We start from the raw sequence: 21,724 nt of genomic DNA, 5'->3' as shown, positions 1-21,724 counted from the left end.
TAGACACCAACGCAAATCTAGGCTTTGTCTTAGACAATCCTTGACAGTTCCGGAAATAAATGGCGCGGATGACCCAATGCCATGGACCCCACGAAAACCCTCGGTGTCAAAGAGGTAGTACAGCATATTCAGCCACGTGCGCAACAAAGAATCCGCATTCCTCAACCAAAGACGGAGGTTTTACTGGCTACCAAGATCCGTTGCTCATTTCGGGGATCCGCAGCCTTACGCCCCACGGTGCGTATACATGCAGATACTTAAGGCCACGACAGGTCTTGGCCCCAGACGGCTGGTGAGGTTGTGTCCTGTCATCCAATGATGGAAAGGGTATGATATGTCTCAGCCCGATTGTAAATCCTCTAGGGTAACGATTCATGAGGGTTGGCGATGAAGCCCAGTGAACGATCAGTACCAACGACAGGTAATAATCAGCGTCCGTGACACGTGGTTTGAGAGGCATATCCCAAGCTCAGCCGCATGCACGAGATAACAGTTCCAATGCTGATCAACAGGAGTTCTCGTGCGCAGACCGATGACCTCCAGCGCCACGCTTCTAGCCATGACAGACTCGTCTTGGTATGGGAAAAGCGCACCACGCCACAGACCACTCTAATCGCCCAGCACTTCCAGGCTGCCGTCGTGACTGTCAGCTCGTAAGCCTCAGGCGTCACTGCACAGGCGCAATCTCAGACTCTCGTCGACTGCTTGAGGTACCGCTCCGACACTTCGCCTGCTTCAACCTTAGGTGCTTACCTCGTTCTGGGTAGCCTGTTCTTCACTCGCTTGAAGCTTACAGACGTTTTCAGACCCGAAGTTCTTTCTACCATCTTTTCATCTTCCAGCAGACGTGTTCTTCTTTTGGTCGTGCTCTAGTTGGATCTCGGGCTACTATAGTTGGACCTTTGTCCATGTCCCAGCGCCCATGGAATTTATCCTCCCGCCATCCCTTGATACCGCACTGGACATCAGCAATGCGCTCAACTACACTATAGGCGAGAAGATTACGGTATATTGGACAGAGGCACCGGCCGATACTGCAGTCTCTATTATTCTGTGGCAAGCAGATCCGAAGACTGGCGTGTCGATTAAGAACGTAGAATACATTTTACGTATAGCAAGCACTTTCAAAAGTTAGGAAACCACGGGCTAACAATATATGATAGAGAGTGTAGTAAACAGAACCAACCAAGAATGGATTATCAGGCCTGAGATCAACCTCAAATTGTCCAACCTGTTCCAATTGGCGCTCTACCGAGAGGGCGCAACGGTACCAGCAGACTTCAGCCGGTATTTCTATCTTGAAGACAAAACCGAATCGACAACAAGATCTTCCTCGTCGCTTTTGCCTTCCACCTCACTGAGCTCAGCATCTACCGCGAGTTCCCCATCCTCCGTCACTGCAAACTCGACACCTACTAGCACACCAACGACAACACCACCATCCACACCCGCACCCGTACCGATATCCAGCGCGGCACCGCGCGAGAATAGCTTTCCTACATCAGCCAAAATTGGCATCGGCGTCGGAATACCTGTCGCACTCATAATCGGCCTCGTAGTTGGTTTCCTCCTCTTCCGTCGTCACAGAAAGAAAGACGTCATCCCGTCACCGATGCCCGGCACACAGATCGCTGAACAGTACAAGAACGGGCCTAATCCTCTACCATTCAACAACAGCTCCGGTTACTACGGTCCTCCTCTTAACGAGGCACCACCGGAGAGCTTAGTGGAGTTGGATCCACAGCACGCACATAAACCGCCGACCGATGGGGCAGCGCCGGCGAGGTACGAGATGTAACTCTGAGGGTCTTCATGAGAGCGATATGTTGTTGGGCACACCGGGAGGAGGCATCAATCTACTGTAAATGTGCCTTTTCACCTGTTGTCAGCGATCGTAGTTTATCATCATTGCCTTTCTTGTAGCATATCCCACATGACGTTACGTCTTCTCGCCCAACATACTAAATACATCATCTACGTTCCATGCCAGCGACTTGACATCGGCATACAGCCTTACCAATGTTACTAGACTGTCAGCAGCTGGTGTACCGTAACACTGTGCTTATTTCCGTCCTCTTGGTGACGTACAACAGAACTTCCACTACTTGCTTGGCCGCCTTACCGAGTAACGCGTTGCTCACCGGTCCGTTCTCGACGTCCGGGACCGCCACTAGCCCCCAATGTTTTTTCCGTGTAACAATGACTGCATAGGCGGAAATTAGATCGATCCAAGCCCCACATGTGTTTTAGCTTGGGTCGAGTATGCACTGTATCACTTCAACGCGACCGCAGTTAAAGTCGGGCGTAAATCAGAAGGCTGGATTAGTTGGAGAACCGGAATCACCACAGCGGGGCGATGCTATAATCAGGCGCTGTGCATATCGTTTTCCGATGGTCCGCACAGCAGTGATTAATGGACGGGTTTCAAGTGATGTGGCTTGCATTGGGGGCTATGTAAAAAGCAAAAGCACATGCTATAGACTGTAGAGGAGGATGGGATCGGGAGAACGGGCTGAGTCGACGTGCGCTTGACAACACCCAAAGCGTTCAGGATGCTCAGACGCAATGGAACAGGTATCTACCTGGCGCCATGAGAATAAAAAGTGAACCCAGGGCCAGCAAACGCGATGACACAAGAAACTGGGGATGAGAAACCAAAAACCACAAGGCGAATCAACCGCGCCCTTATCACGGCACCTCAGTGCAGCCTTGCATCAAGCCACCGCATGACGAGATCCCCAAACCGAGTACATAGGAAGCGGTTCGGCCCGCTTCGTATCGGTAGAACGCTGAGGGCTGGGGTATTCCCATTTGACGTCCTCGAATGGCCCGGCCGCTGCGGAGTCGGTTCTCGCCAGGCTCTCTGTATCAGGTGCTTTGATGGATTCGAGCTCGATGCCCTCGTCAACCTCGTTATCCTTTGACGTGTTGGTGGTTCGATCAGCTTTTCTGATGCAGGCCATGAGCAGCAGCATGAGGAGGATGTAGCCGAAGAGACTCGTGGTCCAGGCGAGGATGATGGTGCTGAACATGTAGACGTCGCCGGCGGGTGGGTTGGCGATGAGTACATTACTGATGGCTACAACACTATCCTTGATTGAAGACGGGAGGCGGGCTGCTTTGTTAGCAGACCTTTTCGAAGGGCCGACAGAATCCCTTGGGCCGCCAACTGAGTGAGCGTCGCTGTGTTTCCAGTAGATATCACCGCGGTGGCTGTGGAAGTCCAGTCCTAGTGTGCTATACACGGCTGCAGCTTTTGTCCAGCCGCATAGTTGATCGTTCTCCAGTCCGGAAAGTTGGAAGCCCTTGACAGCCAAGGCGTTTTTGAGGATGTCGGGGTAATAGGTTGTATATTTGGTGACGACCGCGTATTCGACCGTGTTCTCATCTGGGTTGCGGAAATTGACCGTCATGCTGCCGAAGCCGTCATGCGGAAGGCATATATTTGGCTTCGTGTGGATCTCGATGTCGTCGGCTCGAGGTATGGTTTTGGCGGAGAGTGAGGTAGGTAGAAGTAATAGGAGGAGAGTAGACATCAAGAACATGATTGCGATGCGACAATAGCAGTCTTGAGGTAAGCGATCGGATGCTGCCTGCTATCGGATGTTTGACCGTAAGAGCTGCGGCGCCGGAAGAATGGTGTGGCGTAGTGAGAGTAGAAGTGGTGGATGCGCGATATCTTATAAGCAACCATGGCAGCATGCAGTTTCCGCAAAGTAAGAGGGGAAACGAGGGTCGAGGTGTTGTCGTGGTTGCCAGAAGGTGACAAGGTAGTAGCGATGCTCGCACGGTGCAGTCGCGATCGTCTACCGACTGGGACCAGGAATACACGAGGCCGAGTATTAAGATACAAGCTCTTAATACGAGGTAACGAGGCGAATACTATGAGCCGTGAAGCATACCACAGCCTGCAGGTAGACTAGCAATCTCCAAATGAATTGCAACTTCTCCGACCCATTAACCCAAGCGTGCAACTAAGTCTTCCACGATACCCCCCATCCATGAGTCAGTCTTTTGATTCATCCCATATGACAACCAGGCCTCGGATGCCTTGGAAATAATTGAACACTGTCGTTGAAATCAAACCAGGCGGTACACGGACGGTAGTGCGGAAGTCGAAACAACCGTAACATGCTATTTCTGACAGCAGGTCTGCGGCATACAAGTTCATATCCGGGAAATCAAGAACGAACTCAACATTCGGAAGTCCTCGTATTAGTCTTTTGAAGGTAGACAAGAGAGGTTCGTTACCAGGTAAGTTAAGTTTCGCATAAATCGACGTTGATCCGATCAAATTCCTGCGTGCGATGTATATTTTCCGGTAAAAGATGTATAAGATCTTGAGAATGCGCTCGTCCCATCTTGTCAGCGCAATGTGAATGGGTATTGAGGCTGCGAGTGCTTGTTTTCTCTTTATGATCTCGATGACCTCCGTGTGTATTTGCCGACACGTACTAAGGAGGGCGATTCCCACTTGAGCGATCTGAAGAGACAAGCCGGGCTTTTTTGTAGCAAAGATCTCTCGACATTCGTGGCGGAAGACTTCGTTCGGGATGTGCTCGTATACCATCAGCCGGAGTTCGGCTGGAAGGTCGAGAAACCTGAAGGTATCGGGACTGGGACCGGGAGAAGGCAGGCGCGACATTGTTGTTGTATATAGCTCGAAAAGGCTTGAGGGTGTTTGGAAGCAAAAATGAGAGGTGTTCGAATGCAAAAGATGCAAGAAAGGTTTGATGCAGATATTGTAGCTGTGTGTAATCGAAAGACTCTGGTTCGCGCATACTGACGCCCGTGGTTGAAGCGACCCGTGCCGACTAATCGTCAACTTGCTAACATCACTATGACCCTAGCAACCCAGTTACAGCAGCGACCAATCAAATCCCAAAATCCCATACGGTCGATAGGGTAACTTATAGCTAGGACCTTTGTCTAGCGTACCCTAAAGATCTACGATCTACTTGCTAGCTTGCGCGGTTGACCTTTGGGTTTCGGCGCTGAAGTAGACTCCGTGGCATCACCGTCAGGCTTTGAATCCAGTTCTTTCTCACGCTGAGCCAGGGCCTTTTCTCTTTCTTCTAGCTCTGCCTGTCGTCGATTAAGATCACTCTCTCGTTGGTCGAGTTTCTTTTCCCGGTCATTCTGCGAATCCGCGTTTTGAGTATCGGGTTTCTCGCTTGCGTTAGATGCTCCACCAGCATCATTACGCATACTGTCCGTCTCGACTGATTGTGGCTCGCTATCATCTTGCTTCGCATTCAGCTTCCGTGGCTTCTTGCGACCTTGAGTTTCGCTCTTTTGTGCTGAATCTCCGCTTGGTGGCTCTTCAGACTGGTTCGCACAGGGCTTCGAGTCCGAATCTCCGCCCGTTGCTTGCGCACCAGCCTTTGCAGCGTCTGACACCTCTTTCTGATCTGGCATCATGCCCTTCGCACTCTCCATCCAACCCTCGTCAATCTGACCTCCACCTCCCTCACTCTTGAACTTCTCAAGCTCTTCAGTTCCGGGCATCTCTTCTTCGTTAGCTTGTCCCATCATCTTCTCCAGTGTCTTCTTTTGCTCTTCGCTCGCTGCCCATTGCGGGAGGAAACTAGTGAGCTTCTTCATTCCCTTCCCTGCTACTTTGCCCATGTTCACCCATGGGCCGTGAAGCGCACCTGTCGCTCCACCTACTCCAGCACCTATCCCACCAAGCAGAGTTGAAGAGATGCCGCCAACCAAAGTCCCGGTGATTGCGCCCAATGTGGCACCAGGCGCGACACCAAGGCCTGTGCCCATTGCCATGCCTTGAAAAGCGCCCGAACGAAGATATTTTGCGGTCTTTCCAAATGACTCAGCCTCGATGTGTGCATTTGTGGCTTCTTCTGTCAGCCTCTCCCGTTCGTCCGGATCGCTGGCCGCAGCTGCTGCATCCTTCAATTCTTTGGCTTTCTTTTGCGCGGCGAGGGCAGCATTGGCGGCTTTCCCAGATTCTTGCCGCACCTCTTCTTCGGAAACGGCGGGCTTGTTAGACTCTTTGTTCTCTTCATCTTTCTTGCCCCCATCTTTGTTCAACTTTTTAGGAGGCATGATTGTTAGTTGGTTTTCTCAGAGTTGTGGCGGCTGCAGGGTATCCCCTGGTGTACGTCATTGACGCTAGCTTCCCCACTCGAGAACCTGAATTGGACGCGTTCAGGACGCGCTACGACCTTTCCATGTTTTCAATTGCACACGCGTGCTACCAGCGTTGTGGAGATGACTCCTATCATAAAGACTATCAATTTATTCGATCCATCGTGATGCAAGGGGGATTGCTTGTGCCAACGATGTTAGTTCCACACGCGAGGTCGATGATGACCTATTCATCAGTCAAAGGTTCCAGATGGACAGCGCGACTTGTACGCAGTTTTTCATATTGACACAGAACAGGAACTAGTTACTAGGCGCGGCACATGCGACCATCAGTCCGAACAGTCCAGGCTTCGCTGCCAACGCCGACAGTGGCGTAGAATAGACTTGAAGGATCCCATTTCTTCTTGATCGTCAACAACCTTGCGTAGTTCTGGCCCCAGAACGTATCCTGGAAATTCGGTTGACGGAAATCGGCCTCGTTCACGTAGGATCCGCTACCAGGTGTCGCAGCCTCAACAAGAGGAATAATCTCGTTCGTCATCTTGTCTTGAGTTGCGAACGCCTCCGACCACGGAGCTGTGAAGTTCCATGGAAGTGTCAAGGTCGCGTGCACGATTGCCTTGCGCCAGGCCGGGTGGACCGACGTTGTTTTCTCCGAACCAAACGCCTTCACATCTGTACCGACTCCAATCCAGGTCACTCCCTTTTCTATGATAGCCTTCCAGGTTTCGGAGATGTTGCCCACTACACTTCGTGGGATCAAGCGAGTACCGTACTGGGCGATGCCGACCTGGATGTTGCCGAGAGGAAGGGGGCCGAAGTACTTGTCGTAGTGCTCATAGTACGTGTCGAATTCGCTATATTCAGCGGTGTACTTGACGCCTTTGGAGTCCAGCCTAGCGACGAAAGGCGCAAGCATGGCCTTGACTTCGGCTTCCGTCTTGTTGTAGGCGTTAAGCGGGGAGATCATGAAAAATGAAGACGTGAAGTAATGGACCACCATTGCTCCGGCATCTACCATGGCAGGCAGCTCCTCGTGGAACGCTTGGATAGCATCATAGAACACGTCCTGGTCGTTGTCCGTGGTGAAGAACGACAGTGAAGCGCCGCCGAAAACAGCTTCCTTGTGCGCTTTGACAGTCATCCCAACCACAATGCCGTAGGTGCTGCCACCGCCGCCGTTGAGAGCCCAGTACAAATCCGCATTTTCTTTCGTATTCGCATTGACAAGCTTTCCGCCCGCCGTTACGACTTCCCAGTTCAGTACGTTGTCGGCAGCGAGACCGAAGCTAGTACTGATAGCCGAATGCCCACCACCCTGTGTGTAACCGCCAGCGATGCCAACAGTAGGGCACTCGCCTCCAACCACGACCAAGCCTTTGTCTCGAGAAGCAGCCATTAGTTCGAAACCTTGAACGCCGGCACCAATCTTAAAAGCCGGGCCATTGTATTCTGAACCCTTGAACGTCGGAACATGGGTGATTTCCTTGAGATGGTGTGTCCATACCGCTAGTGAGCCCGCGCCTGTGGAACGGCCGAGATAATCATGGCCCGTGTTGCGGATGACGAGACGAATGTTCTTGGAGGCAGCAAACGCGATCGCTCGCTGGACGTCTGCAGGCCCGGACGCATCCACAGCGTAACGGACGTAATTCCCGAGCTCACATGGGCGGTCTCGAGGCTGGAAGGGATCGCAGCTCTGGTTGGCAAAGAAAGGTGCCATTACAGATGAAGACGATTCATAACTGACTAAACGTTAGAGCGACGTCTTCAAAGCACATATTTGGAACATACTGAATCTTCTCAAATTGCCAATCCTTCTTCAGACTTTCACAAGTCGCGTCGTCGAAAGTCGGAACGTGGCAGGGAGCTCCGAGTGGTACGGTTGCCACTAGACGTCCGCCTACTGTCTTGTTTAAGCTGTTCCACTCTGCTTGCGAAGGCCATGACTTGTCTCCTGGGAACGATTTGCATTGATTGGGGGTTGGGTTAGCAGAAACGACGCCAAGAAGCGCGAGGACTGGGATGTAGGAACGCATTTCCAGGGCATAGAAAAAGATAAAGTTCTGCGACCTGGAAAATGTCAATGTCTCAGACATACGGATTAATATAAACAGAAATTCAGGCTCCCTGCATGCGCCGCGCTTGACAGTGGCGAGCAAGCTAGAGCAGTTGTGGGACTACAAATCTAGTGTCCGGTGGGGTGGACCGTCCCGGGGTGATACCGCGACCCCGTTTTGTGGCCGTGGCGCCGATTGCCTTGGATCTGAGTCTACGCGAAAAAGACCTCTGACAGCGATATGCAGAGGACCACAGGTTGTTGAAGGAGAGCGCGCCTCATCATGAACAAGCAATCGATGGATAGCTGTCGAGTCGTCGGAGTCGCGGTGCTGGTGCGGGACGGCGACTTTGCCATCAATTGGAAGCTGGGGCTTGCACTGGACCTTCGGCATCTATCAACAGGGATCGCGCACGGCTTTGCTGCATTGAGAAACCTCCGATGCAGCCGAGCACGTCCACCGCGAGGGCGGGTCGGCGGCTCTCCAGGCGAGATGCAATCGTCCCATATCGTCTTTCTAGACCCTTAAAATTAGGAGATATCTCACCGAGCAGTGCCGAAGCCGTTTCCCGTTACCGTTACCAATATACCTTGGTATTATTTGGTCTAGCTTTAAGAAGAAGGTCTTTTCTGTCGGCCAACACTTGGGCTGCATTGCAACCATGTGCGTTAGCTGTTAGGCTACTATAACTTCGGACAATACTGGGAATATTTACAGGTTTCACCTCGTATGAGAGTCTCCTTTGCTATCGATCAAGGCATGCTTTCCTGACGGGGTTATGATAGACCGGGTAAGGGCCGCGCTGAATCCTACGCGGTTTCGTCCTCTTGGACTGCCAATACGCTGGGAACGGTCGGAACTGTGTAGACGCTGAATCGCAATGCCTAGTATTTTGATGTGTTCTCTCCCAAAGGCGAAAAGTCTACCACCTCAATCAAGGGAGAACTAAACACCCTGAGACCTACATTGACGCTACGTCCTCTTATTTGCGCATTGCCGTCCTAACGTAGGCTTCAAGCCTGTTTGGGTTTTAACCTGTGCAAAGTACTATTCAATCCCCATTCTGAACGAAACCACCGTGAGCAAGCCAGTACGATGGGCTGGACCTACAACACTCCCGATGACATCGCCAACGAGGGGCCGCAAATTACCGCAATCGCAATCGTTTTCACAGCAGTGTCACTGTTGGTTCTGACACTTCGTTTCTATGTGCGCGGATGCATAACCAAAGCCATTGGAGCCGGTGAGTATCATGGCACCCAGCTTTTCCTCGACACATAGCTAACTCATCTATCATCGCTAGATGACTGGATACTAGTTGTGACTTGGGTGAGCAATTCGGGTCCCTCCTGTAGTTATGAGACTGACAGTCGCGCAGATAGCATCTTGTGGCTTCGCTGTCGTAACTATCATCCGTACGTTGGCTGTACAAGTACTGTGACATCGAGACTGATGGTGCGATACCAGAAACCAAATGGGGACTTGGACTCAAGCATCTGAAGGATATGCCCGATGAAAACCTCTTCAACTTTGGGCTTGTAAGTCTCACCCGCACAAGTGAACACATTCCAATTCTGACAGGACTAGATACAGTACATGGGTGCACCATTGTAAGACGATAATTGCGACACGAGCATAATACGCCTCTCTGACATCCGCAACAGCTACATCACCAGTATACTGGGCTTCAAACTTAGTTTGCTGCTGACCTATCTACGTATCATGCCAAAGGGCGCGTCGCGCAACGCTACCATCACCGTAATAGTCGCATGCATACTCTTTCACCTCTGCTTCCTGGTCGTGCAAACGAACCTCTGCCAGCCGGCCGCGAAACAATGGGACCCTTCCATCACCTGGGGCCAGTGCCTGCCAGCCGTGCCCTTCTACACCAGCATGGCATCTCTGACTATCGTCTTCGACATAGTAGTGTAAGTACCTCTTTTTCAAACGCCAGCAAAAGCTTACTTCGACAGCATGTTCCTACCCTTCCCCGTTCTCCTGAAAAGCCACATCCAAAAGCGCAAGAAAGTCGCCCTGCTGTGCCTCCTGGCCCTAGGCACATTCATCACGATCATCCAAGTCCTACGTATCCGAACTGTCCGAAATCTCGCCAACTATCTCGACTCTAGCAGTCTCATCATGTGGTCGACTGTTGAGAACAACTTGGGTATCATCGTCGCGTCGGTACCGACACTGGCACCCCTCTTCAAGTCATTTGTTGAGAAGACACAAAAGAGCTCATATGGGAACTCGGCAACAAGATCGAAATCTTTGTACGCCCTAAGGTCCAGACGTAGTACGAGGCAAGGTTCTATCCCACTTGGGAGCGGTGTCCATCAAGCGACGCATGTGTCTGGGCCTTTTGAGAGAGGAAGCGAGGAATTCATAATGGGCGATGTCGCTGCTATTACAAAGAGAACCGAGGTGACTGTTTCTTCTCGTGTCCGGGAAGAGTTGAGAGGGCCGAATAATTAGTCACTGTCTTCGCATTTGGTTCAATATCATACTACCGCATTAATAATCTTCCCAGGGGAAGCCTGTACTCCATGTATCATTACGATTCTGTCTTATTAGATGCGATTTGTCACTCGGATAACAGAGCAGCGGCTAACAGAAACGAGAATTCCAAGGCATCCTCAATAGAAGTTGATATCACAGGACTAGTACTGCAATGATTCAGAGACAACGAGCCAACCAAACTCTCCGCATTCCATAGGACCCAGATGCAAAGAGATAGTTTCTAACAAGAAGTATCGTAACCTTAAGGCACGGGGAACCTTGCAGAATTTACAGCTGCTAACTTCATCGGTGCGTAGTGGAAGTTCGTGGGCGTGGTAGGCTTTTAGAAGAACTCCGAGGACTATGCGCTCTCCAAAACGTATGGTCCACCATCAGTACTCATGCTATACATGCTCATGCTCATGCTATCAGAGCTAAAATAAGCACTGTTTGAACCAACAGATCTCGTCTCCTCCTCGTCATACAATGTTCTAGGCAGCGCAAAATGTGCAAGCTCTCTAAGATGCCTAATAAGGTGCCCACGAAAAGTATACGAATCCATGCACAGTGGACACAGCTTTTCCCCTAATAACCTATCGCAACAAGCTAACTACAACTTCCGAAATCTATATGTACCTATCTAATTAGGTCCTCTCGAAAAGAGAAGTATCGTTAACACAAGAGCTGAATAGTGATAGTGGTAGCGTACCCGCAACAAGCGAATCAATCCATGGATCCTACAATTATCGCTTACTATAACGCAGTTGATTGGGTACGCCACCTAGTCCGAGCACAGATCATAGCGAATGCGAGTGTATATGTCCCATGGTACTGCGATGACGCAGAGCGAAACGAGCCACTTACAACTTCCGCAACATCGACGACCCAGACGAAAAGATACTCTCACCCATGAGAGAAACCGCAAGTATAATATACTGCCGAATGTATATATATACCTCACTCCAGTCTTCACAAGGCTTCACTCAATTCTTTACCCAACATGCAATACACAAACACACACCCATCCATGGCCGACATCAAAGCCCCGTCAGACAACGCCATAATTGTCGATCGAGAATGCTACTGGGATTGCTTCCCAGAAGAGGACGCAGAAACACAAGAGTTCTACAGACAATCAATAGAACATCGCGGTCCCGACCGACACCGTGAGCCCGGAAGATACTTCCCAGTTATCCGAGTCCCGGCAAGCCAACTATTGCAGCCTCTCTCAGTCAGATCTGTATACGAGCATTGGTGTGAAACCGGTAAGATTGCGACAATACAACCAGGTTATACCGAAAGAAATCTTGACACCAAAACGATGCTGGCCGCCTATCGATTCGGCCTTGAAATGAGCCGCGCGCGGTGCGCCGACTTTCGCGACGCCATCATGGATGCACTAGCTGAGAATTTCGACGCGCAAACAGGCTCTGATATAGGCTTGTTTCATGGCGTCTTCAAAGCGGTGGAGAACGTGCCTAATTCCAACCTGGAACGCCTTCTCGCCTTTCATATCGCGCTGAGCACGGATCCCGGATGCTTCAACTCCATCTTGGCCAGAACAAACAAGCAATTTTTGCACCACGTCCACGAACAGATAAAGACATTCCCCAAAGGAGTGCGCTACTACGATATCTGGGACGACTTCATGCTCAACAACCGCTGCAAATTTCATGAGCATCCGACCGGAAGATGCTGGAGGCCGGCAGAATCGGGGCCCGAAGTCGCGCCACCGGAACATCCAGAGGCGGTGGCAAGGCGGGCACGGATGTGGAAAGCAAAGGAGGTTGAAGAGGTGGATCTTGGGGACATTGACTGGTTTAGGCTCTAGGGCTAGCCAGGTTAATGCATCAAAATCTCTTCAATCTTTTCCTGACTTCGATCATAGCCAACTACAAGGGGTTCTCATGTTGCGGGGAGGAGTATAATACAATAGCGCCGAGGTTCTCACAGTTATTCTGCCTAGGCGAATGCTTTACAGAAATCTTCACGTATTCCTCAAGCCTGCTTATGCACTTTCTTTTTTCGCACTTTCGCTGTAACGTAGGCGCCTGGGTACTTGTCACGGAGGCAGGTTTTGGACGTGTGTAAGCCAGCAAAATGAGACATCGCAAACGTTACGGACAGGCAGATTGAATCAGGTGATGAATCTCGCGCAAGGCAGAGGATAGTTCAGTGTAAGCTGGAAAAGATAGCATAATGGGTATGTAGGCGCAAAGATCTCGGTCAGGCCGGAATAGTGATGAAAGCTGCAGAACAAACGTAAATCGTGGCGTGTCGATGCAGTCAGAATACCGCGCTGGATATTTGAATGGGGAAGTGGGGAAAGCGCCGCTATTACAAACATACGGTCGTTACAAGGGCATGATTGGAGGCATCGGGCAAATCGGTACAACGCCTCTACTGGCAGTCACAGATGCGTATCCTTCTTTGATCTGATGAAGTTAGCGATGATCCCGCGACATTTCTGATCTCCCCTCATACCCTATCGAAATGGGTGGTGGCCCGGAAAGCGCCACCATTTGTTTCAGGCCCATCGCTCCAATAAAGGCGTCTCAACCACGCGTGAAGACGCGGATAGTCCAAACGTATCATCTTCAAGTTGCATTTGAAGAAGGGATAGTACGCCACGTCGAAGCGGATGAGTGTTGTGTATAAGCGAACGTCGGCCTCGGTGATATGTTGCCCAAAAAGGTAGGGGTAGTGCTTGGGTTGTGAAAGATGCTCCTCTAGACGATCCAGCGACTGGAAGAGCTTGCTGACATGTTCATCATAGGATGCCTGTGATGTCGCGAAGCCGACCTTGTACACGCCGTTGTTAATCGTGTCAAATACCCATAAGAGAAGCGAATCCATCTCTTTTCGAATATGCAGGGGTCTGAAGGCAGCCACGCCCTTATTGACCTCGCGACGCTCCGGAGGAAGGAGAGGGTCGAATGCGTCGAACAGGATGCGGATGATGTCCGCGCTATCGTTGTTGACAGCAGTGCCTAAACGCTGTTAACCCACAATCTATTTCTCCAACTTTCAAATATGTTTACCCTGTCGTTGATCCCACAGCAAAGGGATGGTGATTCTCCCGTTGAAGCTTGGGTCTGCCTTCAGATAGATCTCCTTCAGGCATCTCGCGCCAGACACGGGGTCTTTCTTGGGCCCGCTACGCCCAGAGAAGAACCAGCCATGCGATGCGTCCCTTGCATCGACCTCGACCAAGTCTATGACATCCTCGAGCCCCTTCAAAGCGTGTACGATGGTGGTCCGGTGTGCCCAGGGACAGACGTAGTTGATGTACAGCACGTATCGGCCCTTTTCGACAGGGAAGCGCTCGGATGGTATGGTATGTCGGAACTGCGAAGGCATATGGTTCCACTGCCCGTTGGCATCAACAGTGTAGCGAGGAATTAGCTATGCAAAGAGGTCAGTAAGCGTGGGGTGAGCATGCCCAGGAGAAGTCTGGAGAAAAAATGCCTAATCAAACCTTCGAAACCATCATAGCCGGTGGCTTTACGACTCCCTCGCTGAAGCTACGCAAATTAACTCCGAGTACATCTTGTCCGCAGAGGACAATGCCATAGCGCTGTTTTAAGGGAACCAGCTTTTTCCATTGTAACCTGGTGATTACAAAACAGTAGGAGGCGGGCAAGGGCGACTCTGATTAGTATAGCACACCGTACGCGAGCGGCAGCTTCTTCGGGTTGGCGAGCTGCCAAGTGATTACCGAAGCGCATCAGGCGCTCCAACAAGCCCTGTGGCGATGGTGTTACAGATGGTCGATGGTTTTTGTCAAATATCAGAATGGCTTCATTGCGATGCGGTCGACGAGGGCATGTGAGGGTTGAGCTCGTGCCATGCATCCCGCCGATCAGCCGAGGCCTGCTTAAGCGATGGTTTAGCTTCAATGCGGCGCACGCGATCCGTTTGTCTTCCTCAACCACCCAACCTGCGTCGCACAGCGTGCAGCTGTACTTCCTTTTTGTGATGTCTATTACATATCCCGATGACACCGACGCTTGCGATGGGTACAGCTACCGCTGGTGTAGCGAACATGACTGGCATCGTATTGATGCGCCAGCAGGAGATGGGATCGCGGAATCTCGGCCGTTCAGTCATCACGCTCCTCGACGACAATCTCTCAGCGCGCGCGAGATGCGATTGGCTACCACGTTTCATAAAAGCACCGCTATACGAAGTACGCGCTGTTCACATCCGCCGAGCATACCCGTCGGAAGGAAGCGGTCGCACCACTGTTAGCTTGTATACGTCAGTACAAAGACTAGCCTCCTAGCACTGCCTGTGCTTAATGGACGTCGTTTGGAAGCGCGACACGTCGGCTGGATTCGCGAAAGGCCTTGAACGCAACGCGTTCGAGAACATCACATACATGGCATGGGGCTGAAGGACGCGTCAAGTTTTCATCGTCGCATCCTCTATACAATTGCCAAGAGAAACGTCACTAGTCATCGTGCGAGCTGAGCTTCTCAGACTCGGCCTATAGAGCAATCTGCGGCTCTTCGGAAGGACACAGTTGACCGCCATCGCAGCAGGTCCGAATCGCGACGTTGAGCAGGACATGCACACGTCTTTACACGATGACAGTGAAGTCAGGCTAGACTGCTGTTCCTCGCTGCTGCGTCAATGGAACAGTACGTGGTTCGGGCTCATACATAACCCTTGACATGGAAGTTTACCTTCTTTCGCGAGAACTTCATTCCCTCTCTTTGCTGTAGGCCTTTGATGCTTCTGACGTGCAGTCCATGCAAACTTGGCCAGAGTCACGATTCTTTCGCAAATGACGATCAGAGAACCTGACCGCAGGTCTGAGTGCTGATCTTTTGCGAAGATCTGGCTTCCCAGCGGCTATATTGAGCAACTAACGAAACGCTTGCCGCGGCTCAACTCATCACCAGGTTATTTACCGAAGTATCATCCGAGACTCTTGGTCCCCACTAACATGCATTCGATTTCCCCAGATTTTCTCCTCAATCAGTATTTTGCCAATCAACCATTAATCTAGTTCGGTCTCCTTGGCGGTCTTCCCCATCTATTCAAGTATCGTCAATGGGTCAGATCGACGACGACGCGGCAAACCTGACAGAATGGGCTTTGCGCAAAGGACTAGCATTGTTCATACGCGTACCGCTAGATCTTCATATATAAGATGGGTGTATGAAAAGGACTGTCGCTGAAATAGCGACCACGACTCGATGACCCACCTGGACTTGCTGCCGATATGCTGAATTCCGCCCTGCTCTCGCTGTTTGGCCTTGTGCCCAGCGTCTTGAATGTCGCTCTGGCACAGACGTTCACGCCCGCACCTGGAAACTTCCCAGCTAAAGGTGATGGCGACTTCGCAGGCGGTATCTTCTCCATATCCCTCTCCGAGCTACCCAAATATACCGGCGCTGGTGGAACCGGCCCTGAGTCCCCCAAAGGAAATGGCGCGAAGACGTCTGGCTCGGGACCCTACCCAGCGCAAATGTTGACCGACTCTACACTACCGAGACACACCATCTTCGCACCGAAGACCCCTCCGACTGGCAACCTTAGTCTCCCTTTCATCGCATGGGGTAACGGCGGATGCGGCCTCAATGCCGGTATCTACGAGCGGCTGTTGGTAGAAATCGCCAGTTATGGATACGTTATCGCTGCAGACGGTACACCTGACGGCTCTGGATTTCAAGCTGGTCAACAGTCCAAGGTACAAGATATGCGCGACTCGCTGGACTGGGCTTTCGCCGGCAAAGCAAAGAAATACGGAAACGTCGACTTGACTAAAGTCACGACGGCAGGCCACAGCTGTGGAGGTCTAGAGTCCATGTCGACCGCGTACCACGATGACAGAGTCAAGAGAATCATGCTCTTCAACATTGCCATCTTCCAGGATGACCGGAGGTACCTACTCAAAGAGCTCAAAGTGCCTATGGTGTATTTGATTGGAGGACCGAAAGACATGGGGTACAATACCGTGAGTCTACCTTGAAGACCAGACAGATCCCGGTCTCTATCAATGCTAATTCTCGATAGTCGGCGAAGGATTACGCTCTCCTAAACACGGGTACTCCCAAGTTGAGGGCCAACCTCGATACTGGCCACGACGGCACCTTTGCAGCTACGAATGGTGGAAAACAGGGCAAAGCGGCTGTCGCGTACCTGGAATGGCAGTGGAGGGGCAATGCGACTGCTCAGGCATACCTCCTTGATGGCGGCTTGGAGAAGGATAACTGGGTTGAAGAGCATGCCAACTGGTCCTGAGATACAGTTTTTGTTCGGGTGACAGAACTCGCTGTGTACCACAGGCTAGGCGAAAGAAATCTATGCGCAAAGAAAGTGGAAGGCCTTTGGAGCATCAGCATTGTACCGGTGAACAATCCTGTGGTGGCGCGTTTCTCGAGCTGTGGTGCGTTGCTAGGCGGAGGCTGTGAGCTGCAAAGCTGAACGAACACGAGGTCAGGTGTCTAGGCAAGGCACATTCATCGAACAAAAAATGCGCAATCGTGAATATAAATATGTGAAATGCAGAACATACACGCAAGGGATAACACCGCAGCATTGTTCGAGCCTCGCAGTGCATGCACAGGAGTCGCCCAGAGCCAACGTCATCGCCCTCACCCATAGCAACCAGCGACCAACGCCAACGCCAAACGGTTCAACCAGGAACGCCCATCCCTAGCCCTTAAACCGCCTAACTCAGTCGGTACCCGTTCTCGCCCTCTATTAATATCCACCAGCGACGCTACAGTGTGGTTGCCGGGTTAGGCACAAACCCTGCAGAAGTGAAGACGCGGGCTGCGCGGCGGGGACGCGACTGGGCAGTTTGGCAGGCTTGCGGGATCCATCAAGCAGTGAGGCTGAGACTCGAACCGTGTCTGACATCGACGCTGCGCCCTTCCATTGTTGTCCGAGGAGCCTACGACATTCTTTCGCGGTTCTGTTTTCGCATCTCCTTACGCATACGATTCCAGGACGTTGTTTGTTGTTTGGCAATTTGCGTGACGCAGAGAGCAGACTCGGTAGAACCGGAGGCTACCTACCCGTATTGACGTATCCGCTGTCTGTTTACGCACACCCTTCTGGCCTTTCCGCGCCCTTCCACGCATACTGCGACTTTGAGATCGGGGACATAGACACATCCATACAAGATGCGGATACCGCAGTCGTATATCCAGAAGTGCAAGGTGGTGGCACATGTCTTCCAGGCCATCTTCGTCTTCATAGCCGCGTGTCTTACCATCGCTGTTATGACCAAGGATGGCCCCGTTGAGGGTCCTACAAAGTATTTCTTTGCTATGGTAAGTTGCACTCTGTTCTTGCTATACATCTCACGTCAACATGGACATGGCTGACAAAAGGTTGCTCGCAGTGCTTCGTCTCCATTCCCGCCATAATCTACCTCACAATGGTACCCATGTGGTCGCGCGCCCAACGCTTCGCCTCCGCTTACGCTTTCCTCGCCGTCGACGCTTTATACACTATACTGTGGTTCGCCGCCTTCATCTCGGTGGCCATGTGGAACGCCCACGGTATCAAAGAGGGAGCCAAGAAGGAGAAGATTGCAGATGACGACCGCAACTGCACAACATTTTTATACGGAGATGAGGCCAAGTGCAAGGTCAGCAAGGCCGCTGTAGGCGTCGGTGTCATGGTCTTGTAAGCACCCTTGCAACCTCGGTGTCGAGTAGATCAGAACGTCTATTAACCCTCATACAGCCTCTTCTTTGCCATCACAACCGGCGTATCCGGCTACTACCTCCACAAATACCTCCGCGAAGGCGTCATGCCCTACCAATCCTCATCAGAAAACACCCACTACGCCTCCGGCGACTCCGCCTACAACAATCCGAAAGACGCAGCCTGGTCGACCGAGATCGAAACCGCAAACGGCCGCGACTCCTCAGACTCGCTCGATCGCCGCACCGACCGCGGCGGGAACCAAGAAGAAGACGAATACGCGTTGCTGCACAGCACGGAAACGGATGAGGGTAGGCACCCCGGCCGGCCACTGAGTTGGGGCGAGGATAGGAACGGGACATATGGAAGCGGTGGCAGGGGAGCTGTGCCTCCGTATGCAGAGTACAGAGACAGCAGTGCGAGCATAGCTGCCGGCGTGGATGCGTTGAGTCCGGGCGGGTATGAAGAATTCAGAAGAGAGGCTGCTGCGGGGCCTCTTGGTAGTATGGGTATGGACAGAGCGCCGAGCCACAGCGGGAGTGGGTACAGCTTTAGTGGTGGGCCGGAGCGGTTGAACTAGAAGTAGACTGTGGATAGGACAGTAACGTCGCATTGTTTCTGCATATGAGCGCTTCTTTTGCTTTCGAGCTGTTAGATCACCTTGCATTGGGATTGCGGTTGGGCTAGGCGTTGTCTCTTGAACTTGGTTCATGCGTTGTCTGCGCTTTAGCGAATGGCTTCTACATACGAATACTCATCTCTTCGCATAGCGCTTCACAACACAAAGCCTCGATATCTTCCATAGCACCGTCGCGAGGATTATACTGTGCTCGAAGAGCCCGAGGTATTGCATTACCGCTTCGCGAAGCGTTGGACAAGCTCTAAGTCGCGCTCGTGTTGCCCATTGATTGTGTAGAACCAATATGCTTCTTGCTTCCTCCACCACCGGTTGGGTAAGTATGCTTCCCTGGCATTTTGTCAACAAATCTTGCGTCTAAGTGAACATACAACATGGATGGTAGAATGACTCACAGCATATAATACTCATCCCGCTGATACGGAAACTCCAGACTCGGCGGTCCATGTTTCGCCAAAAAGGCATCCGTCTCCTCCGCAGCATCCGCTTCCGTCATTTCCACATGGACACGTTTATTCCCTCTGTTCTTCGAGTGCCGCCGTATAGCGCGTGTGGTACTCTCCAGGTGCCGTTCTAAAATTGCCGCGTGCCACAGCGAGTTGTCTACCGCTTTACGCGCTATACGTGCGTTGCGCGCCACGAGCTCTTGGTTCCACTCTGGTGACTGCCCGCGCGGTATCATGGGGATCGGAGTTCCTGTGTCGAGGTGGTTTTGCCAGTGCGCGAAGTCTAGGACTAGGCCTAGGTTATTCCACGTTAGGATGCAGGTCAGACATGTGCACAGTTGGTGTGGATCTGGCGATTGTATGTGTTGGTATGGACGGTTGTGTATGCTGAGTTGCTTCTGGCGCGCGGGGTCAATCAGGAGGGTTTGTATCGGGGCGTCGACGTCGGCGAGGAGTCGGGGGGTGGGGAGGCATTTGATGAGGATGTTGTAGCGGCGCGCGATGATGGCGTCGCCAATGACGTTCGCGTTGGCCTCAACGATGCTGTGCAAGCGGCGGTTGACGAAGCTGAACTCGAGAACGTCGTGGGGACGGAGATATTTGAGCGTCTCGAGGATGAGCTCGGTCGGCAACTTTGTTATGTTCACGATGGCGTCGCGTTTCTGCTGTCTCGTCGCGTTCTTGCGCTTCATGCGCTCCGTCTTCTTGTTCTTGAGCGTAAGAGCAGCCGTATTGTCCTCGAGTGGTTCGTCATCGTCGCTGACGGCATATCGTGGCATAGTGTGAGAGGAGACAGAAGTTCATCGGACAGTGACGGCACACATGTTGAAGCCGAACTGAGGGTTGCGGGGAAGTCGCCTGCAGCCAATCGGGTATAAGAAAAGTCCGCACAGTCTGGATGTAGCCTATTACGTAGCATTGTCTTCGCCACCAAAGCACGCGACTGCTCACGACGATTTCACGGTCGGCGTGAAGGAGAAATCTGATTGGTTAGTTCATGAGCACATCGGCCAAACTTCAGTATGGCGTCATGTATCATTTCTAAGCAGTGGAGCGTACATAAACACCTGCAGCATCAGCTCCTTCTTACTTCTCAACTAAGAACCCCACTCAACCTGATCACGATAGAACCACGCTTATGAGCATTGCCGCAAGACTTTCGACTTCCACAAGAGCAGCCCGAGCCAGCTACAGCCACCACTTCCCAAAGCTACATCAGACAGCTTCCTACACCCCATACCTGGGAAGCCACGCGCAAACCCGTCTTCTCCGATCTGAAGCTCAAACATCCAAGATGACCACAGCAAGCTTCTCCCACATCGACACCGACTCCTATTCCGGAAAGCCTTGGGCCAAGGTAGACGGTCCAGGCACCAGTTTCTCGCACAAATGGTACGAGCGATCCGTCAACAATCTACGAGGCCACGAAGATGAATTCAACACGGACAACTCCGGCTTTGCCGTCTACCAATATCCCGCCAAAGAGAAAGCCTTCACAGACGATGCAGCAGTACGAGGTGGCTACTACGCCGAAGTCGAAGCCTTACTACGCACCAAGCTGCCTGGCGTGAAAAAGGTCGTCATCTTTGACCACACGATCCGGAGACGAGACAAGAACTCTCCTCGGCAACCAGTCCAGCAAGTCCACGTAGACCAGACCGAAGCCGCCGCAGAAGCACGTGTACGCCGCCATCTCTCTCCCGAGGAAGCCGACGAATGGGTAAAAGGCCGCTACCAAATCATCAACGTCTGGCGACCTATCGAAAATCCTGCTTCAGACCACCCCCTCGCCATGATAGACTGGAGAACAACATCAACATCCGACTTTGTTGCCACAAATCTCCTATACCCTAAGCGCGCCGACTCAATGGACGTCGACGACCGGGGTAAGGAAGTCCTTCCCGACCCAAACAACCACACGTCCACCGAAGGCTACGAGGTCAAGGGCGAAACTATGTCGGTGGCAGCGAACGACCAGCACAAATTCTACTACCAGAAAGATATGACGCCTGAGGAAGTTATTTTGCTCAAGTGCTATGATAGTTTTGGAGAGGGCATGTCTCACGGCAAGAAGGGTGTGGCTGTTAGAACACCGCATACTGCTTTTGCGGATCCGAACACGCCGGAGGATGCGCCGGGTCGGCAGAGTATTGAGGTTAGATGTTTGGTGTTCTATGAGTAGGGTAGTTGTGTAGGAATGATGGCAACCTAGCTGTTTGAAAGTCATCATGCGCACGTATTTGTTGAGTTGTATGTCTTCAAATTTACATCTAATCAGTCTATCTAAGCGAATCTATAACCGCAAC

At 51.9% G+C, this 21,724-nt stretch overlaps 12 protein-coding genes across 12 annotated transcripts; 6 read left to right on the top strand and 6 right to left on the bottom strand.

The window, feature by feature from the left end:
- Positions 1-922: 922 nt before the first annotated feature.
- Positions 923-1,798, top strand: J4E79_006059 (uncharacterized protein; the record flags this gene model as incomplete). The annotated part of the gene is made up of 2 exons (XM_049354934.1): positions 923-1,109; positions 1,164-1,798. The coding sequence occupies 2 exons, from the start codon at positions 923-925 to the stop codon at positions 1,796-1,798; spliced, it is 822 nt and encodes a 273-aa protein (XP_049210330.1).
- A 916-nt stretch (positions 1,799-2,714) lies between these two features.
- On the bottom strand, positions 2,715-3,545 carry J4E79_006058 (uncharacterized protein; the record flags this gene model as incomplete). The annotated part of the gene is made up of 1 exon (XM_049354933.1): positions 2,715-3,545. One exon carries the CDS (start codon positions 3,543-3,545, stop codon positions 2,715-2,717), a length of 831 nt encoding a protein of 276 aa, XP_049210329.1.
- A 745-nt stretch (positions 3,546-4,290) lies between these two features.
- Positions 4,291-4,645, bottom strand: J4E79_006057 (uncharacterized protein; the record flags this gene model as incomplete). The annotated part of the gene is made up of 2 exons (XM_049354932.1): positions 4,291-4,298; positions 4,456-4,645. 2 exons carry the CDS (start codon positions 4,643-4,645, stop codon positions 4,291-4,293), a joined length of 198 nt encoding a protein of 65 aa, XP_049210328.1.
- A 302-nt stretch (positions 4,646-4,947) lies between these two features.
- J4E79_006056 (uncharacterized protein) lies at positions 4,948-6,066 on the bottom strand (the record flags this gene model as incomplete). Its single annotated transcript, XM_049354931.1, has 1 exon — positions 4,948-6,066. The coding sequence occupies one exon, from the start codon at positions 6,064-6,066 to the stop codon at positions 4,948-4,950; it is 1,119 nt and encodes a 372-aa protein (XP_049210327.1).
- A 349-nt stretch (positions 6,067-6,415) lies between these two features.
- Positions 6,416-7,831, bottom strand: ZEB1 (Zinc finger E-box-binding homeobox 1; the record flags this gene model as incomplete). Its single annotated transcript, XM_049354930.1, has 1 exon — positions 6,416-7,831. One exon carries the CDS (start codon positions 7,829-7,831, stop codon positions 6,416-6,418), a length of 1,416 nt encoding a protein of 471 aa, XP_049210326.1.
- Positions 7,832-9,263: 1,432 nt separating this feature from the next.
- On the top strand, positions 9,264-10,643 carry J4E79_006054 (uncharacterized protein; the record flags this gene model as incomplete). The annotated part of the gene is made up of 7 exons (XM_049354929.1): positions 9,264-9,411; positions 9,472-9,497; positions 9,547-9,583; positions 9,636-9,706; positions 9,756-9,778; positions 9,833-10,096; positions 10,142-10,643. 7 exons carry the CDS (start codon positions 9,264-9,266, stop codon positions 10,641-10,643), a joined length of 1,071 nt encoding a protein of 356 aa, XP_049210325.1.
- A 1,051-nt stretch (positions 10,644-11,694) lies between these two features.
- J4E79_006053 (uncharacterized protein) lies at positions 11,695-12,498 on the top strand (the record flags this gene model as incomplete). The annotated part of the gene is made up of 1 exon (XM_049354928.1): positions 11,695-12,498. One exon carries the CDS (start codon positions 11,695-11,697, stop codon positions 12,496-12,498), a length of 804 nt encoding a protein of 267 aa, XP_049210324.1.
- A 647-nt stretch (positions 12,499-13,145) lies between these two features.
- Positions 13,146-14,027, bottom strand: J4E79_006052 (uncharacterized protein; the record flags this gene model as incomplete). The annotated part of the gene is made up of 2 exons (XM_049354927.1): positions 13,146-13,657; positions 13,709-14,027. 2 exons carry the CDS (start codon positions 14,025-14,027, stop codon positions 13,146-13,148), a joined length of 831 nt encoding a protein of 276 aa, XP_049210323.1.
- A 1,870-nt stretch (positions 14,028-15,897) lies between these two features.
- J4E79_006051 (uncharacterized protein) lies at positions 15,898-16,919 on the top strand (the record flags this gene model as incomplete). Its single annotated transcript, XM_049354926.1, has 2 exons — positions 15,898-16,632; positions 16,692-16,919. The coding sequence occupies 2 exons, from the start codon at positions 15,898-15,900 to the stop codon at positions 16,917-16,919; spliced, it is 963 nt and encodes a 320-aa protein (XP_049210322.1).
- An 887-nt stretch (positions 16,920-17,806) lies between these two features.
- On the top strand, positions 17,807-18,915 carry J4E79_006050 (uncharacterized protein; the record flags this gene model as incomplete). Its single annotated transcript, XM_049354925.1, has 3 exons — positions 17,807-17,956; positions 18,028-18,314; positions 18,375-18,915. 3 exons carry the CDS (start codon positions 17,807-17,809, stop codon positions 18,913-18,915), a joined length of 978 nt encoding a protein of 325 aa, XP_049210321.1.
- Positions 18,916-19,187: 272 nt separating this feature from the next.
- Positions 19,188-20,197, bottom strand: J4E79_006049 (uncharacterized protein; the record flags this gene model as incomplete). The annotated part of the gene is made up of 2 exons (XM_049354924.1): positions 19,188-19,302; positions 19,368-20,197. The coding sequence occupies 2 exons, from the start codon at positions 20,195-20,197 to the stop codon at positions 19,188-19,190; spliced, it is 945 nt and encodes a 314-aa protein (XP_049210320.1).
- Positions 20,198-20,556: 359 nt separating this feature from the next.
- On the top strand, positions 20,557-21,600 carry J4E79_006048 (uncharacterized protein; the record flags this gene model as incomplete). Its single annotated transcript, XM_049354923.1, has 1 exon — positions 20,557-21,600. One exon carries the CDS (start codon positions 20,557-20,559, stop codon positions 21,598-21,600), a length of 1,044 nt encoding a protein of 347 aa, XP_049210319.1.
- Positions 21,601-21,724: the final 124 nt, after the last annotated feature.

Source organism: Alternaria viburni (assembly GCF_023758015.1).
Source record: "Alternaria viburni strain BMP 2772 chromosome Unknown scaffold_12, whole genome shotgun sequence".
Classification (NCBI taxonomy): Eukaryota; Fungi; Ascomycota; class Dothideomycetes; order Pleosporales; family Pleosporaceae; genus Alternaria; species Alternaria viburni.
The sequence above is the reverse complement of the archived record's forward strand: the minus strand, read 5'-3'. Positions and strand labels throughout refer to the sequence as shown.